This window comes from Periplaneta americana, chromosome 11 (assembly GCF_040183065.1).
Source record: "Periplaneta americana isolate PAMFEO1 chromosome 11, P.americana_PAMFEO1_priV1, whole genome shotgun sequence".
NCBI classification, from domain to species: Eukaryota; Metazoa; Arthropoda; class Insecta; order Blattodea; family Blattidae; genus Periplaneta; species Periplaneta americana.
Window position 1 is genome coordinate 134,316,996 of NC_091127.1, and position 19,687 is coordinate 134,336,682.

The 19,687-nt window shown below is 33.5% G+C and overlaps 1 protein-coding gene across 7 annotated transcripts in view; it reads right to left on the reverse strand.

The window, feature by feature from the left end:
- The window catches only part of up (Troponin T, skeletal muscle), a 108,122-nt gene that overhangs the window by 32,629 nt on the left and 55,806 nt on the right, over window positions 1-19,687 (reverse strand). For 2 of the 7 annotated variants that reach the window (XM_069840079.1, XM_069840081.1), the window contains exons 1-4: window positions 17,912-17,929; window positions 5,089-5,109; window positions 1,013-1,046; window positions 82-207 (exon numbers count right to left, since the gene is read on the reverse strand). In XM_069840079.1, coding sequence (XP_069696180.1) covers window positions 82-207; window positions 1,013-1,046; window positions 5,089-5,109; window positions 17,912-17,913 — 183 coding nt within the window. In that variant the 5' untranslated portion in view covers window positions 17,914-17,929. Of the gene's footprint in view, window positions 1-81; window positions 208-1,012; window positions 1,047-5,088; window positions 5,110-16,359; window positions 16,383-17,911; window positions 17,930-18,306; window positions 18,324-19,687 lie in introns of those variants that run through there. The other 5 variants (XM_069840078.1, XM_069840080.1, XM_069840082.1 and 2 more) reach the window with 4 other exon arrangements.

Genomic DNA, 19,687 nt, shown 5'->3' on the forward strand with positions numbered 1-19,687 from the left:
GTGAGAGAAGTCTAATACGCTTTTAGTTACAGTAGCTGTCCTTTGTTACTCGTTTTCATTGTGTTTGTGATTGCTTTATACCTTGCGCTTGGATTGTTTGTCCTTGAGTTTCTTTAGATCTTCCTCTTCCTTTGCGCGTTGTTTGCGCCATTCTGCAATATATTCTTTTAGTTGTTCGTCTAGGGCAGATGATTTTTGTTCTTGACGCTGTGAAAAACAATAGTATGGCATTAGTTACATTTAAAAAATCACGAATCCACTGATACGTATAACACTTTATAATAATATAATATTCAATTGTATAAAACGTCAACTCAAAAGAACAATAACATGCATTTTCTCATTTCGTTTTTTTATTGTTATTTCTCTCTTAGTACTGAAAAGCTGAACTACTAATTTTATTACATAAATAGTGGATAATACAAATAAGACGGCTTGAGACATTTGACTTGTTTATGTGAAGGTAAAGGAAAGTCAACCCCATGGTAGACAAAATCAGCTCAGAGGGTGGCGAGAGGTTAAGACTCCCAACTTTACAGACAATTGGCATTTAATGGCAGTAGGGATGTCAATCCTACGTGGGTGCCGCCTTTACCCCCCAAGGAAATTCCCCTGGTACTCATTTCTATTAAAGGCTGTGTAGACCCTAGGACCATAATGCGGTCGGAAGGTTTACATCAATGTAAAAATCCATAACACCATCGAGAATCGAACCCGGACCTTGCGATTTGCAGCTTTACGTCTTAACCGCTTCGCTACCGCGCACCCCTGACTTGTTATGCATCCATCAAAATTATTGCAACAGCAGGCAGTGCAGGCATTAATTATTTGTACAAATTAAATAAGAAAAATAACATATACTGAAAATGTTCAATGATCAGGTCATTTACAGTGTTCGTGATTTCACAAATTTGATATGTAATCTGTAAATGATTTTATAGATCTTAATAAATTTATTTGTAGATATTTTTCTGAAAGTTAGCAGAACTCTGAATTATGTTGAGTAACTCACCTTGACGAATTCTGGGTCTCCTTTCTCCTCCACCCTACAGAAAAATATACAAAATAAAATAATGAGGCTTAAGTCAGCCATTTTATCCAGAATTTTAATTCACCATCTAAAGTTGTATTATGCGAATCTGAGCGAAAAGTTAAGTTACTGAGTATTGTGAAGAAATAAATTTTTGTATTACAATTTAAAGCTACATTTAAAAATTTCATACTATATATTTTTTAAAAACAACAAAGATAGAAAAATTGAAATCTATTATAATTTGAAATTTGAAACCAGGATAACTAATAGGCCTACTCTTATTACTGATATAAATAAAGACAAATTTCCACATTGAGTTTAGAACAAACACAAAAGCACAAACTTCAGCCCAAATTAAAATAACTGTGCATAAGTGTGTTAATAGCGTGAGGAATAATAGGATGAAAAAGAAAATAAAACGTTGTCTCACTGAGAACATGCACAGTGGTTCCGAAAATCCTTTCACAGAACACACCACAACAGAAATATGTGAAACACAGCACTAGATTGCCGCAGAAGAGTTCACACTAGAACTCCAGACACAAACAGACTTGTCGGGTTGCACACAACATAACATCAAGTCTCTCAATCGGCATATATCCATATTTATTGTTAATTTTATGATTCCATCATAGTGAACCCATTGCCAGACCTTACACATGTGCAGAGCGATTGTGATGTCAAACACATTGTTGCCTAAACTTGGTAGCCCTCACGATTCGTTTATTATGGCGAGCTTAGCATACCGGCAATTATTCTGTGCGGAGGGAATTTAACTTTTCGTGAACTTCAGTAGCGGTATTTTATAAAATAATGAGTTCATGTAAAATAACATTCCAACGATTAATCATAATTAAAGCTTCAGTGACGTGGCAATATTAAAGTTATTGTTCATTTGGTGATACAGACTTTGCTGATTTTGTGGTACCATTTCATGATGCATCTTTCAAGAAAAAGGGACAATGCAGTCATTTCAGTGAAAAGATACAAAATTGCAGTTCCGGTTAACATAGAAGTATTTGTGCCATTGATATATAAAGCGCGTCACTTAAATATATATAATACATTTCTGGCTAATATTGACAAATTTCTTCCGTTTCTGGCAGAAGAAAAGCATTGTATGCGCAGTCAAATGTTCCATTAGGTTCCCAGCAAATAAACTCTATACTTCGTTCCGTAATGTCTGACAGGAAAAGTAAACATTGTCAGCAGAGGAGGAGAGAAGTATAATTGCTATTCAACCAGTGGCAAAGATCTCATTCCACGCTTGACTTGAATTTGGGCGGTGTGAAGTGTTCTACACTCGCCCAACTTCAAAACAACCAAGGAATGAGACCTCTGCCATTGGTTGAAAAGCTTTTATACTTCTCTCCTCCTCTGCCGGCAATGTTTACTCCTCCTGTCAGACATTATGGAAAGAAGTATAGTTCTGACACGCTCCCTTCCACTATGCATAGTAAGGAAGGTACTGACCTCGTACTCAAGTGCACTGTTGAGCGCTCCAAAAATAGATTGAACATTTTTCTGAAATCACTTTTGTTTACACGAGTCAACGGCTAGTCAAGTAAATTTCCTTGGCAAATGTATATGTGTCTTACGACAGATTAATAAAATAATACAAGACTGAAAATATGAAACAGTGTCTTACAGATACGACACATTTAATAAAATAGTATAAATGTGAATTCGACAATTCTCTCCTGAACCTATAGAGCATTAATTTATCGGGTTCCACAGAATCCAGAAACTGTTCTCAGTACTGATAATTAACATGGGCCTCAGACTGAATTGGAGGGAATACACAGTGCTAAATATTTAGCCATTACTTCAGTTCTACTGCTGTTTGAACTGTAGAAGAGATAATTTTGAATTGAAAATGCCTCCTGGAATGGTACCCAAATGTAGCTTCACCGAAAAGAAACAATAACTTTAAATGTCGTATGTCATTGAAAGCATTTGGAAACTGAATTAACTTACCTAACAGCTGTGTACAAAAAAATGTCTTGTTACTTATGGGTGCAGACCGATGTGTGTGTTTTGACCATTAGCACACTTGTACTAGAAGCAGACCCCAAGCTCCAGACCCATAGGACAACCCCCCACTGCAGCTCAATGTATGATCGTAGTGTAGAAAGTAGGGATCTCCCTCAGTGTTGTCAAGTTCGTTTCTTTTTTCTTAGAGGAGTTATCAGTATTAGCTCTCAGCTAAGTAGTTTGACACTTTGACAAGTCCCGATTGTTTTCTTTCCTGTTCTTCCTCGAAATAGTTTTGTTTTACAGGTATATTAAGGTATATACCATAATAAACATTCATAAATCTGCCATGAAGTTACTTACAACGATACTACATAGCTCGCAACACTACAATCATACTGTGAACCAGGCTATGGACTGCTTGCAGGCAGTGCCGTCACTGGGAGACTGTGGCTTGGAGTCGACTTGTGTATCATGCCATTCTGAAATAGGTATTATTTCATAACACGCAGCACCTCAGGAATTGGTCAGGGGGAAAAACAATTCATTATGAGACTTATTATACAAGGGGTTGAAGGTAGGGGTTGAAGAACTGTGCGAGATACCAGCACACAGTCTTCAACGAGGGCAAAAAAGAAAAGAAATGCTGTCTCAGTTGCTTTCAAACTGTCTGTAACAGCAAAGAGGCTATGATATAGATACTCAAATAAAGACACTGATATTGCATAAGCATTAGCAGCTTAATTTATTTAGTTCCCTTCATAAACAGTTTACTCAAAAGGATCATTGTGTCCCATGCTCGTACATTTATGTTAATGTGATGAAAAAATATAGGATTGCCAGATCTCCGATCACCTACCGGTGTGCCAGGTTTTTTAATAATCTCCTTCAGAAAGAAATCTAGTTGTAAGACGGAATTTTAATGTATTTTTACATCCGTTGTTAACAATCCTTTATTGTGTAGATAATTTATAACTTGTTAATCCTAGTGATCACAGACTAGCTCTACGAGGTTTATGCTTTAATTGTCGATTATTTTTTAATTATTTTTTATGAAATAGAAGGGAGTACCGTAATTTGAGGTGATTAGAGATGCAGGGGTGAATAGGGACGAATTTTTTACTATTTTTCTTTTCTTTATGCCAAAGAATAAATGGAATGAGAATATATTTGTTCACTCATTACGAATAAAAACAGAAACTCTCTTATTATTATATTTAGTCTTTGACACAAAGAAATAAAAAATAGTAAACATGTTTCCTATTCACCCCTCTCTGCCGTGGCTGAATGGTCAGACAGGCTGCCCGAGTTCGATTCCCGGTCATAGCGTCATAGAGACACTTGTAGCAGGCAAGTTCGCAGTTGAGGTTTTTCCCGGGGTTCTCCCGTTTTCCACCAAATTAAGCAATAACATCAGTCCGCCACCATTTCTCCATTTCGTTATCATTCCGTAGCATTCCCCGAACGCCGCTGGCGACTCATGGAGGGTGCTGGCCTAGAGACGAGTGAGGTTGCCTGCTTGAAACCTGGGCACACAGAGAACCTTAGTGTGGTCAGCCGGTGTTGGTTTGGGAATGCGTCACCAGAGGTCAGCGCAATAGATCTTAACAGGTCGCAGTGCTGGGCCATAGGCCCCCCTCCGTTAAATTCAATTCAATTCCTATTCACACCGTATTACGGTAAATGGGCTGTATATTAAAACTTACGCATGCTTGATATCTCTATTCCTTCATAATATTTATTATTATTATTATTATTATTATTATTATTATTATTATTGCTTTATTATTGTTGTTATTACTCTGGATCTCCGGAATGGCCTCAGTCTAATCTGGCAAACCTAATTGTCGATAATGGTGATTTAGAATGTACAGTTTTTCATAACAGCCAATAAAAATTAAGCATAGATACATTTTTTTAAATCCCTCTTAACACAGATAATGCTATGATGTAAAGTGAAATGCCTCCTTTGTTAATAACGCAGTTTGACACAACTGAGCAACAGTCTTTCTGTGCACAGACATGCCAACGTATGTGTTGTTCCAAGACATGTAACACATAGTGCTGCTGTACAGACTTACACAATAACAGAATGCCTGGGCCTATAAAAGAAAAAAAGAGATAACGAGGCGATTACATACGGTTAATATTAACACCAAGAGTGTTAGCAAATTGTAAACAATGAAACAGTGTTTTGATTTTATAATTGTAAAACCTGCGAAAGGTAATAAGCCTAAGGTTCATTAAACTACAGATTATGTAACTTATTTTAGTCACTACACTGAAACGAGTTCTTGAATATTGAATTTAAACAGTACGACAAACTTTTTTTGAAATACTTCTCTGTAAACACCTTCTGAAATACTTTCATTCTTTTCATTCTCAAAATAATGCTTAGGATTTTAAATGTGGCGAAAACATGACTTCCTTTCACAATATGTTTTCGGTGGAGCTAGCCAGCTCAGTTTTTAAACCAGTTATATTTTTTAGGCTACTCGGAATGATTAAATATAATTACTTAATGAAGTGGGTAGTAACAGTCATGAGATACGACTGAAATTCAGTAAAGTTTGCTCCCATTTCAGAATTCTTTCCAGGACGTAATTCCTATTTGAAGGATTTAAAGGCAGGCATGACTATCTCACAATATCGCAAGAATTATGTCTGTCTTAATCACAACTTCTTATCTTAATCTACCTTGTGATAAATATAATTAACTGTTTCCTTAACTGATGAAGGCTGCAAATTGTGAGGTTAAGTTTGGCAGCATATGGATCTAACTGTTCGTAAATCTTGAATATCCCCGAAACTATTTCATGTGGATTAATCATGTCCAAAGACGTTTTATAGTTTGTCATGTCTAGTTTGAAATCCTTCATTTGATAAATATATTGAACAATAAATTCATATTAAATTTAAATGAATGTTGTTATTAAGAACTTTATTTTGTAACGTTTCATAGAATTTTGTTAACTTACGACGTAGGTACGACGTATATTCAATCTATTTTCTTTTCCCATCCCGATACGATAAAAGAAACTCGACTTTAGCATGAAGGTATACATCGACTCCTAGGACAAAAATCCAATTTTTTCCTTATGTCTTTCAAACTTTGGTGACGTGATTCTTGGGAGTAAACTAATAATTTATATAATTAGAACTTGAAAATCGAATTTGGGAGCCCAAAGAAAAAATAAAAAAATAATAACATTTTGGACCGACCAAACTCCATTATGAATTGACTCAGGGTAAACCTTCTTTCATGAAAATGATCCCCTACATATGTTACATACCAAAATTATTTATTTATATTGAACCATTCATCAGATATAGGTACCACATTATATAAACACTTTAGAAAAAATATATACATAATTATAGGTATTAGTATATACTTATGGGATAAAATAATTATAATCGATTGAAAATACTAATTTTAGTTTACAACATAGCCACATATTTAAGCATCAATTTGGTATCTCAGTGAAGTCTTTTGCCCAAATAGTAGTCTACGTTTTGTCCGTCAGAAGGATAACAAATGTCGGAAAATGTGAAATAGGAGAAAACAAACACTGAAAATGGCGTAGGTTATAGAAAGTATAGTGCGCTTATATTATAAATCCCCAAATAATTATAAAATTATTGAGATAATAGGTACAAGTTATATATTTTTGAAAACTAGTAAAAATGAGCTTCCAGATGAGACAAAACCATTATTTACCAAACTTTTTAAGAAATCTGATATTAATAGAGTCGATGAATACCTTGAAATAAAGCCTAAAATAACACATAAGAATAGCACATGTGAAAATAGAAAAATATAAAACATTAAAACGAATACTTCGTGGGTTCCTGTCGACTGCAAGGAGGATATCCCAAGTTTACGTATAATTTGAAATTGTACGATTGCATAAGCATTTAAAAATAAATCAATTTTATTCTGCAAGAAACAAAAATTAATTGTAGAATGAATGGAGCTTACGAGATTGTCTCATAACATAATAGCCCGTACAATAAAAAATCTATTTGCACAAGTTTCACGTGATCAATAAAATTATTCATAAAAGACTGGAATACGATACATTTAAATATGTGGAGTTCATGTTTTGTATTGTCCCCTAATGTGTCCATTCAATTTTGGAATTTTATTGAAATTATATCCACATAACTTGGCTCCAGTTGACTACTGTAGTAGATACTCGAAAAATAAAAAAGTAGAAAATCTGAATAACATAAAATTATGTGTAATCCCTTTTTTAGTTTTATAAATAGCATTTTTAATTTAGAAAATTGACATTATAAATTTCTTTAGGAAAATATATATGAAACTGGCGACATCAAATACGTTCATATATAGCTGAAGTATACTAAAATATAAAGAAAGTCAGTATGGTTCACATTGATGAACTGAAAAAACGTATTGCAAGAACTCGTTTCCACAACTTGAAGCTCAAAGAGGGAATATCTACAATGTACAGTAATGTATAGGTACTACAATATATGGACTCAACATTTCTCAACCTTCTTACTGGAATATTGGAACGTTACTAGTTTCAGAATGTTTAAAAATACTAAATGATTGAAACATTTCAATGCATTTTTAGGATGCTACTTGTTTTCGTCTTTGACTTATTTCTTGGCTGTATAGCTAGCATGCTATATGCCAGGACATTGTTACTTATAGCAGCGAAAATCTTGAGTACTTGCTAATTTATAACGTACATATGTAAGTGCTGATTTAATTTAAATCAAATATCAAAATTACAATTTATCGAGCCAAACATAAATTGTAGAAGATATTGAATCATCAGACTAAGATTTTATTTCCTAAACAGATTACAAATATTCTCTAGAAAAAGAGAATTTGCATTTTCATCAAGACCTCGAATGATTTTTATAATTAACTGTCTCAAAATTATTCTGTTTTCATCTATAATTATGATTCTTACTAAAATGAATTAATTTTACGAAATAAGAGTATTCTAACTGAAATATTTATCTTCCTAATGTCTCTTAATTCCTGAAGACTAGGAAAAATTGAAAAAGTAATAGGCATATATCAATATACTACACTAAAATAAATTGGTACTGTTGAAACTGCAAACTTACAACATTCGCAAAACGTTTTACTTCACTTAGTTTATTCCGATTCGCTGCAAAACGCAACTTCTGTAGTAGAAAAAGAGGTTTTAATATTTTCTAACTCTTTATAATGACACAGTTTAGTAATGAGACTTTAAATATTAATTAATTTGATCGAAATACCTTCATCTCTTCATAGCAAGATTGCAGTTTTTAAAAATCGTTTTTAGTTTCTATTGTTAAAATTAAAAAAAAACAGGAACTTAACATTTAATTTAACCCTTAAATTAACAATTATCATATAGGACACAACAGGTTAATAATAGGCTATATGCTATAATTTTAATAGAACAATAATAGTACATTATGCAACGAGCCTATAATGGTAGTACTTAAGACGCGAGTATGCTTGTTTATGAAACGAGCGCAAGCGAGTTTCATAATTTTCATATGAGCGTCTTAATTACCATTATAGGCAAGTTTCATACAACTGTTTATGCTCGACCATATTTCTAACTTGAAATTATTCATAAGTATTCATGTTATGATTATGTAAGTGAGGAGCGGAACTGACCATCTAAATTGTGAGATGTGCGCAGACGCGAAAGTATTGATTTTTTCCGAGGAACGAATGTCATTGACCTTGATATAATCTAGAGAATAACATGAACATTAATCTTGATATAACCTGGAAATTTATTTAGAATAGAAAAACGAGATGACAAATTGAATTTATTTGAATATTATTTACAATTAACGATAATTATTATAGTAACAACATAACCTTCTGCGACAGTATTGGATTTCCAGTCTCCGTGACGTTTCACTAGTTGTCTTTCGATTGCATATCCGAGAATAATCGATACTTGCGCTTTTATAATGCTACAATGGTGATTTCTGATTGGCTGAACAACTGAACTATAATGAATAGGTGTACTTTAATGAGGTGCATTAAAGGGCTACTGCCAGGTGTATAATTACTACATTTCGGCATGGTATAAGATTGTACAAGATATAAAAATATGGACATTGCGATAGTTGTTTTCTTTACGGTCCGACAAGGTTTAATAAACTAGTGTGAGAAATGAAGCTTTGCCAAGTTGAGGGTTAAATGAAATTCTAACACAAAAACAAACAAAAATTCTTTTAAAGGAAATGTAGTTTCACTACATAAAGAGATTCCCACGAACTGAGGGCAGTCTAATGCATAAAAGGTTGAGAAATGTTGCAAAACTACATCTCGTTTCATACTGGGTACTGCTGTCACTCTGCAGTAGGGCTATACTACCATGCCAAATTGACTACTCTACACTACTAAGGATACTAGTATCTGTACAGTGAGTTCTCTGTCGTGTGAGTTTAAAGCAAAAGCTTTCTTCCAATTCTAGCTTGAATTCCGTCTACATATGAAATTACATGAAGCAGGGATTCCAAAAACTGTCTTTATTTGAGAGCACTTCACTGGTATGCGTAAGTTTTCCAGTGTTTTCTTAATGTCATTAACCCAAACTCTTCGATACTAAAGGACCTTTGAGCTTATAAATGTTGATAAAATATGCTGAAAAATATCGACACGAGTGTTATTATTTATTACTCAATACGACATTTTGATCATTTTCAAAATAGTGTACTGACAAAATGATTTTGTAGACGGGGCTTTTAATTTAATGTAATAAATTAAAACCTAAGTATGGTATTTTTTACCGGTGCCATATGTTCAAGGCTTCCTATAAATTAACTCAAAAATAAAGACAGCTTCTCGTTTATAACTTAAAATCTTATATTTAATTAAATATATTTCGAAAGAAACGAGAAGAATGAAATCCTGCTATTATACAGTTGAGAAAAGAGGAATCTCTTAAAAAGGGAAGTCTAAAAGAAAACTGACTTGAGAAATTTCTCGTGTAAATAATATAGTTTATTATAATCTATTGCTTGACCAAATGCCAGATGAATCTCACTATTAGTATAAATATTATATAAGTATGGTGTTTCGTGTCAGTTTTCTTTTTGACCACTATAATACTACTCTCATTTAATGTACAGCCACTTGTAACTCAGGTTGGGTTACATTTAGTTAAATGTTATCTCTTTCGAATATCACACAGTAAAAGAACTGACTTATTTATAGACATCACTAATGAAAGATCTATCATCGGTTTCTCTCGTAATTATTATGTTATTGTATTATATGTAGAGTAGTTTAAAAGGTTTTGCATTGGTGCTCTGGTGTCCAGATAGCTTTGATTAAATAGTTTAATTAAGTAGGCAATAAATATATGTTTAGTGTAATTTATGATGCAATATCTTAGACATAACGAAGCTCAACGGCTCATATTTGGTTACAAACATCTAAAGGATGAGTGCGATGGAATTAGTTTAAAATTGTAAAATACTCTGTAGTAGGATGTGTAAAAATTTCTATATTTGGATGTTATGTGCATCTTTTAATCTTGTTTATAACATCGGTTTGTTGTGTTGGTCAAACTCTCACATATTTTATATTTAAATTTGATAATTGATTTACTTTCACAAACAATATCCTCGTTCAGAAATTCTATATACTGTATAGTGAGAAGATGATACAAGTAAGATAATTGCGTGAAACGAAGTGTGAATATACCTTACGATTTATTTTATTAAGAGTTAAACATTCTTATGCCTCTGTCTGAAGAGATCATTTGTTTATTTTAAGTAGGCCTTCCGTAAGTGGGTCGATAAAAAATAGTTCAGCATGACTTGAAGAAACATGTGAACAATAAGAAATAAATAATATTGTGTTTATTGCTTTGATATTAACGTTCAGTCTGAAGCAAGAAAAAGACTTTTCCATAATGATCTACATTATGTATAGTATGTTTTCCTAAGAACTTGTATATTTATAATATTTTCTGTATTTTAAAACATTCTTGTTTTTTATTAGAAGTAAATAGTAAAGATATTAAAATATTGAAGGAAACACAATTCTGCATAAAAATGAACACATTCGGAAAAAACTTAAAATTTTAAAATTAACAAGCAGAAAGTATATTAAAGAAACAAAAGAAAAGAAAAACGTTGAATGAATGACCGATCAAACTTTCAACTTCACTTAACAATAACTGATAGAAGAGGCCTAATATTTATGGATAAAGATTAATCTAATGGTGAAGACAATATATTAACGATGTTGATAATTATGACACCAGTAATAATAATAATAAAGATGAGAAGATAATCATGATGATCATGACGAAATTATTACACAAATATCTAGCAACTTAATGTTACAGCATATGGACTGTTATTAAATGTACTGTATTTTTTTCAACAATTCATTCATGTGCTCAGAGAATAAATTAAATTAATTCGGTGATGTTTCCTTTCTTTTAAAGTAAAGGTTAGAGGAACGAACTGTAGCTACTGCTTGAACCTTTAAACAAAATTTAAAGATACCGGTTATTCATTTTTCTCTGGTATAACTTTCTTTTAGTTTTGCCATACGCATTTCATATTATTTAAATAAATTATTATTTGAATGCTGCGCTTGTATACAGTAAATTAACGGGCAATTGGCTACTTCAACTTACTGTACCTGATGAGATGTAAAGCGTATAGTATATGAATCAGGTGCAAAAGTCAGCTGTAACGTAACGCGGACGAGATAGCTGCAAGGGATTTGTGCCTTTTACAATCATATGCAAATGCGCAAATTTTATGGTTCTTATGTAAAAGTCTATATTTTTCAGTATAACTTGCAAAATGTCAGTTCTGAAAATACTTGAACGAAGAAAATTTATAGTTAAAAACGATAACTTTTGTAAGTTCTTGTGATTATTTTACACCATTTTATCACTAATGATAATGTTCAGTAGTATATAGCTTTACAAACAATTGCAAGGGCTATCGCTACCGGTACTTACACAGTTCGATAATGATTTTTTTTCAATTCTGACATAAATAATAAGAATAGTTTGTGTAACTAAAGAAGTGAATGCCCAAAATATGTAATAGATAGGCCTACCGATAATAATTTTGTTATATGGTATCCTAATGTGTACATAGGATTAAAAATAAAAGTAACCATAACAGTTTCTGTCATGCTAGTATCAACATAAATGATTTCTTTCAATTCTAAACCTATTAACATGTAATTTATGATCAAAAGATATAGTCATTGACGTTAATGAGGTATCCACTGCAAGAGGAAGCTATGTCACAAAATTCTGATCAGTGAAATTGCATGTGTTTTAGGCAGTTCCTAACATATGTTGTCCTTTCCCTAAACTACAGAGTGTTCCATAAGTCTTGAATCATAGACGAATTACTGAATATGTTTTTCTTTGTCCACAGGGCAACTGAGTAATGTCTTTAAGTAAAGAGGAACGTATTCAACTGATCCTGCTTATTGGCGGTCATAGTTACAGGGAGGTTGCCTACGAATTTATTGCTTTGCAATCAGGACAAGCACCAATTACACATAGTTGTGTGGGAAAAATAATTTAAAAAATCGCCATCCCTCTCACATTGTTGCACTGTCCATTCATAGAATTCCTGTCTCCGATGCGGATCGTCCTCTGTTAATTTCTGTAGCAGTTGCAGTTTGTATAAGTGTCATTTATTGGTGTGTAATATGAGCTGGATGCTGTTTTTCGAGATGTCCGTCTCTGTGGACATTCTGTTGATCGACTTGTTAAAGCTTTTCGAAAACGATGCCAGGACATTGCACGTTGTCTGCTCATCAGATACTGTCCTCGGTGATCCGCTACGCAGTTTGTCTGCGATGAATCCCGTCTCAATGAATTTTTTTAAATGATTTTTCCCACACAACTGTGTATAATTGGCGCTCGTTCTGGGTGCAAAGCATTCAATTTATGGGGCAACCTCACTGTGACTACAAGCAGGATCAGTTGAATACGTCCCTCTTTACTTAAAGATATCACTCATTGTCCTGTGGACAAAGAAAAAACATTTTCAGTAATTTCGCCTATGGTTCTAGACTTATGGGACACTTTGTATATAGATGTGGCATTGCTCGAGCCAATGATAGACTCTTGCAGTGGACCCCTCATTTATGCCTCATGAACACGACTTGGCATAAAAAATGAATACATTTCTCTGATGAATGTAGTACCGCCAAATGCAGAAAAATGAGATATTTCTATAACTTCAGACTGTGTACACAATTATATTCTATTTCAATGCTTAAATTAGATCAGTGTTCCTTCTTCTCTAGCTTCATGTGTAACTTTCTCGTGTAAGTTAACATATTTCTTTAACTCCTATGATAAGATAGGAATGACAGAAAAAGTTACAATAATTTATATTTTGTTCATATCATATTTAAACTAGCAAGAATGCAACGAAGGATCTCTTAGATAGGAATAACTGCTTATGCATTGTTAAATCCATTGTACGACTACTAAGCCAGAAGCATTATTTGATATTTCACCAGTTAGCGCAGGCAAGCATTCAGTCTTATCTAAGGAACACTATATTTACATCAAGTGTTATACCTACTATATGTAAATTAAATGTACCTAACTTTATAATATTCTACGAGACAAGTAAAAACATTAACAAATCTAAGAACTACGTAACAGCGGTAATGTTTTTTTCAGTTTTGTGTAGCTAAGTTTGTTTTGTCTCATAGAATACTTTCTGTTGAGTTCACAGTTTATGTTTATGAAATTTTTGCTTTCTTGTATGCAAAGTTATTCTGATATGCAGAAAGTTCAATTATTGTATTTGGACTTCGAATAAGTTGCCTGTTTCATGAAATCTGCGCATTGTATCGATATCTAAACTTTGTGGTAGACATCTTGAATATGGTGGGTACCTAAACACCATCTTTATATCTATAACAAATTCCAGTGGAAAAATTCGAAATTTAAACCCCGTTCTCCATCGAGTAAAGCTAACATTTTTGCATTAGACTAACAGTATGCTACGATGATTATTATTATTGGTATATGTCGGTAAATGTTTTATTAAAATATATATATATATATATATATATATATATATATATATGATATCATAAAGTAACTTTGTCTTACTAATGTCGAAAAAATTGCAGAACACTAATTTCATTATGTATACAGACTTCAAATCCTTGCTGTGAAAGCTTAGAAGAAATAACTGTAGTCACTTAGTAAGCAATTAACCTATAGTGTCTTGCCATCCTGTCACCAAGTGAGAAAAATAAAAAAAAAAACATTTTGAATAACTCTGAAAAATGGCAGAGCGACATCTCTGTCTCTCAAAGTTAAAAGTTATTTTGCTGATTTTGTCATTTTGGTTCAATTAAATCTGACCATGGAAACTAATAGCTGCATAAACTATGGTTCGGATTATTAGATTTTAACATATGTATTTTCTTCGTTTGTTTCTTATTTCGAAAATCTCATCATATTGTTCAGTTTTATATCCACAGGAGTCACATGTGTGAACTCTATTGAATTTAAGGTTATGAATTGGTCATTGCCTCTAAAATATGGTAAATTAGGGTCCGTTGGACAGTCGGGCATGTTGGACACTTTGTACTTTAACGTGTTACCTCGCCACTTGTGGGCACACATTCTGCTAGAAGTCAATGATGGAAGTAGTCATTGACCTCTAGCAGAATGTGGTGCCCACAAGTGGCGAGGTAACACGTTAAAGTACAAAGTGTCCAACATGCCCGACTGTCCAACAGACCCTAATTTACCCTATGGCATTTTTTGGAATTATATTGAATTGTTACATACTATAAAACAATAAAACTATACAGTTTATTCAAATTGTAAAGTTTCTTCAGCTTTCGATCAAGCCTTAAAATCTCTCGCTTTTATATTGCAGGCATATTGTCTAACTTCCTTTAATTTTAAGCATGTAACATTCTTGAATTGTTTACATACACACAAGCACACAGACATACATGTATATTTAAGCTGTTACATAGACTAATTTCATTGTATATACCAGCGTTTTTCAACCTTTAATAACATATGACACACTAAAGGTGTAATTTAAAATCCCACGGCACACTTATATAATCTATAACAGTGGTTTCCAACCAGGGGGGAATTTTGAAGGTTTTAAGGGAAATGTGTTTACTGAATGTTGACTTTTGTGGAATCACTTTTTTACCACTCTTTTCAGTTTTATTTTTACAATTTACGACAATCTTTACTATTTTTATTTTCGCGGCACACCGGTTGAAAATGGCTGGTATATACAGTTCTCTTCAGCTTATATATTTTTTTCTACGGGCAATGAATGTGACGGGCTCTGCCAAATATTGTACATTGACGACTAACAGTTTCAATTATATTAACTGTATCACTATGTTTCTTTTATACCGAATAAAATAGGTATTGTAAAAGGCTAGTTCAGTGATTGGAAAGGCCTGAATTGGAGTTTATAAAAACTGAAAATTTGGAACCTACTTATAACAACATAAACATGTATGCAGAACGTGACAGAATAGTTAGCACATCAGAGTGGAACCTCAACCTTGCCAAGTCTGTCAATTTGTTAACAGAATGGAACATGAATGAAGAAAAGAAAAGATGGAGAGAGAGATGGTAGACTAAGAGAAGAAATAAGAAGAATGTATACAAGGAAAATAAAGCAGGCAGCACAGACAACACAGAAACAAATGTAACAAAAACAAAGCGCTTCACTTTGACTGCGGCGAATCTTCACACTCACAAATACTGAGTTAACCTGCTGGCTAGTCCCTTGCCGCCTCGACAAAAATACAAAACAAAAACTCTCGTGATAAAATTGATGTACAGTACTACACAAAAACATATCAAATCATTAATGAAAACACGGTTTGAACTTAAATTTTTAATAATCAAGGCCAGTCCACATTCATATTAGTACCAGCTATTATGTTACAAGATAAAATTAATGTATATGTATTTCCAAAGCCAAACTCAGAAGAGCAACATTTAAAACAATTTTAAAACACTTTGAGCATCTGTGCAGGTTGAAACATTAATTTAAAGGCTCTGCCCTGGCACGAGCACAAAAAGAGAATTTAAAAAATTTAAAAAAGCGGTTGCTAACATAGATGAAAAGCAAAATGTCAAAACATTAAGGTGTCTCACCACAGAGAAGCAATGTTCTGCTGCCAATTCGAGTGATTCGATTGTGCTCCACAGAAAATGTGTGTATGGAACGATTTTGATTGTTGGTTCTTTGTGGTAAAACATTGCACATTGAATTGGTTGGACTGGCCTTAGAAGACTGCCAGCAGAGAAAAAAAACAAGTAGTGTTGCAAATACGGCGATTCACTTACTCTTTCTTCGTTTCCGGTTGCTTTCTGTGTTATAGATGGCAGCCCAGGGAGGGAGAGAAAAGGAAAACAAAAACTGTATGAAATCTATTTTTTTGAACTGGGACATGAAAATCATGACTGACAAGGGAAGAATGCGATCTGGAACACTATATTTTACTGAAGCATGTTCTAAATTATAGGGCTTGAAAAATAAATTCCAAAATATCTGAATTATAAGCTTGAACGGTCAACTATTTTTCTGAAAAAAAAAATAGTTTTTATAAAGGCACCGTCATTAGATTCGTAGATTATGCATAAATTTTGGACTTCGTACGTTAACTAGTACCATGATGTAATAGTTAATAATACAGGATGACACGTGTGATATACTTGTTTCTATTTCTTTTATTCAAACTTTTTTCCTTGGCTTATTAACGCTTTCGTTGTTCAGTAATTTATATTTTAATCCATTTTATTAAACTCCATGTACGGTATGTTTAAAATAAATCTCTGGCATTATATTGAATTACCAGACTCTGCAATACTGCATAAGACCGATTCTTTACTATGATTTTGCATTTTAATGTGATTTTAATAATTTATATTTTAATTTACCTCATCAATATATTCCATGCATTTAAATACATTTTTCTCAGTATGTCGCACAAAGCCAAAAGACTAGGATTTTATTTTAGTTTTCAAAATATTATATTTTCACTTCTCGCAATAGTTGGACCATCATTCATTGCAAATAAAATGGAAAACTAAATAAGTACTTGATAATCATAGGAACCGAACTCAATAACAACATTAGTCTGAGGAAGGTGTATACCTTTCTCTTACGCATAAAGAGGATATAAGGTAGCACTGGCACTCAAAGAGCTCTGTATGAATCTAAGAAAGCAACCATTTGCTTGACGGTTGAAGTTCATAAAATGTACTTCGATAACAATGTCCCGGTACAGTAAATTCGTTCAAAAGAGTAAAAAGCTTTTCATAGCTTGGTCTGTGCGAGAAATGTATATGCGAAATGAAATAAAAGAGTATTAATAAGAGTATAATACTAAAAAAAAGGAAACATAGAAACAGAATTATTTGAACCTAGGGAATCACGCCTACCAGCCTGTAATCTTCACACCACAGCGCGTTTTTGCGTACAAATTGCAATATTTTATATTCAAGGAACCTAATTAGTCATTTTTATAAAACTTCTATAAAAATAGTTTCCACCTACGCTATAACCTAGGTGTTTTGAAATGTACTTATCAATCCCTGTAATTATGTACAAGCTTCGTTAATATATTGCGTTTCTAGATCACATGCTCTCCTAGAATTGAAAGGTTCGGTTTCTGGTCTAATGAAAAATTGTGCTATGTGTCAGTTTATAAACTATGTAATGCTACTACCTGAAACATAGAGTCTTGTGAGATAATTAGTCTTCCATATTCCACACACTCACCCTTTCTCTTATGTCGTAACCAACAAGAAGCCTCTCAACAGTCAATTACTGGAAAGCAGAGCGTTCTAATAGGAAGAGTTAAAAGCTACATGATTCACCAGTATCTTTCCTTACATCAGCAGCGATTAATGCATTATTAGAGCAGTAATTGTTTAGTCTTATGCTTGGTTAAACACCAGCAGGACGTCCGTTTCGATAGTAGCTGCATCGACTTGCTTGTTTCCAGTGAGCATGGGCGAAGAGTTTCTTCACAGAATTGAGCTGTACACATGTGATCTGTTATCTAATAATTAAACATTAATTATCTAAGCGATGTATGCATGGATGCCTTCTTAAATTACGGATCAGTGATTGAGCGCTTTTCTAGTTAATAATTAACTCCTGTTAGCGCTTAACAATATGTTAAGTTCAGCGTGTTTACTTTGAGTGCCTTATGTATCACTTATACTATGCAGAGTGCATTATTACTAATTTCCAGCAGTAATTAGTGGAAGTTGCATAGCCTCTACTTAGAGTGAGAATGCTGGTCTACTGTCTCTGTAGTTTCGTGTAGACTATGAGAAGTTCCATGTGACTTTCTTGTACTTACTTCCTGCAAAGATAGAGAACACATAATCAATAACAGCTTCATGAGAGTCACACCTTATACTGTTCTCCAACCAGGAGATTAACCGTGAAAGGAATGTGCTTACTATTGCGTCATCTATTGGAGCGAAGTATATGAATGATATTACCATTATAACGTCAGTTTAAAACACATGCGCTCTCCTGCATATGTTATTTCCTGTATGGAGGGATTAAAAGACCAGGAGATTAACAGTGATCTAATTTTGTAACTAGGTTAGTATAAGTATGTGTGTATCAGTGTTATCGTTTGTGCTGTGAGAGATAACCAATGGAGATGCGTGTATCCACGTGTGTGACCTTATGACATCTTATGACATCCACATTCTTTCACAGCATTGCCCCGCTGCGTCTCATTCCTCTGAGACTTTCTCGTGGTTGGAGTACAGTACTAGACTAGTCAAAAGTGGCGGTGGATGGATAGGAATAGTTTTCTTTCTACATTTATCCTTATATTTTTGTCTTTGTCTATCGAGACACCCATCACCTGGAACGTATGCAAGGCTTTTTACTTCTAACCTAGCGGATTGCGATAAATAGAAAGAATAGTTTGGACGCGGAGGTGATAAGAAGGTAGTGGAGTATTAGATGAACAAAACTAACTGCCGCTCTCGCTCGCTGTGTTAGCTGCATTTGTCTTTCGAGTCTCGTCTCGTCATTCTCGTGCACTTCGAGTCTCGCTCATCTTTCTCGAAATAGCATTTGGAGGGCGTGGAAAGATTTCGTAACTTTGAATAACATACATCAGTGAAATAAATAACATTATAAGTGTTTAAATGAGAAAAAAAGACAAAACAGAACAGTAGGTCTATCTTAGTTATCAAAATGTTCTGGTTCTGTTATATGATATTACCTAGATTATGGAAATAGGAAAAAAAAAATTCTCAAATAAATTTGCATTTCTAAGAAACATAAAACATAACATTAATAATCTTTTTTACTTGAGATTGCACACTTGATCTCAAACATATGAAAAGAAAATTCCTAGCCTTTTAATAAGGGCCTAGTAATTAAATAAAGACTGGGGAACGAATTATTATACACTGAAAAGTAGAGATAATTTTCAAATAGGCTACTTGATTGTTTATACATATATAACAGTTGCCAAAGTAGATAAAAGTTCAGTCAGGTGTAAACAACTGTGGCGATTCAAGGCTGCTTGACTTCGGGACTTCGGAAGTGAACAATCTCGAGTCTCGGAACACTCACAGCCAGTCTTTACGTCAAGGACGCGACGTAATGCAACATTGTCGTCCGGGTTTTCGG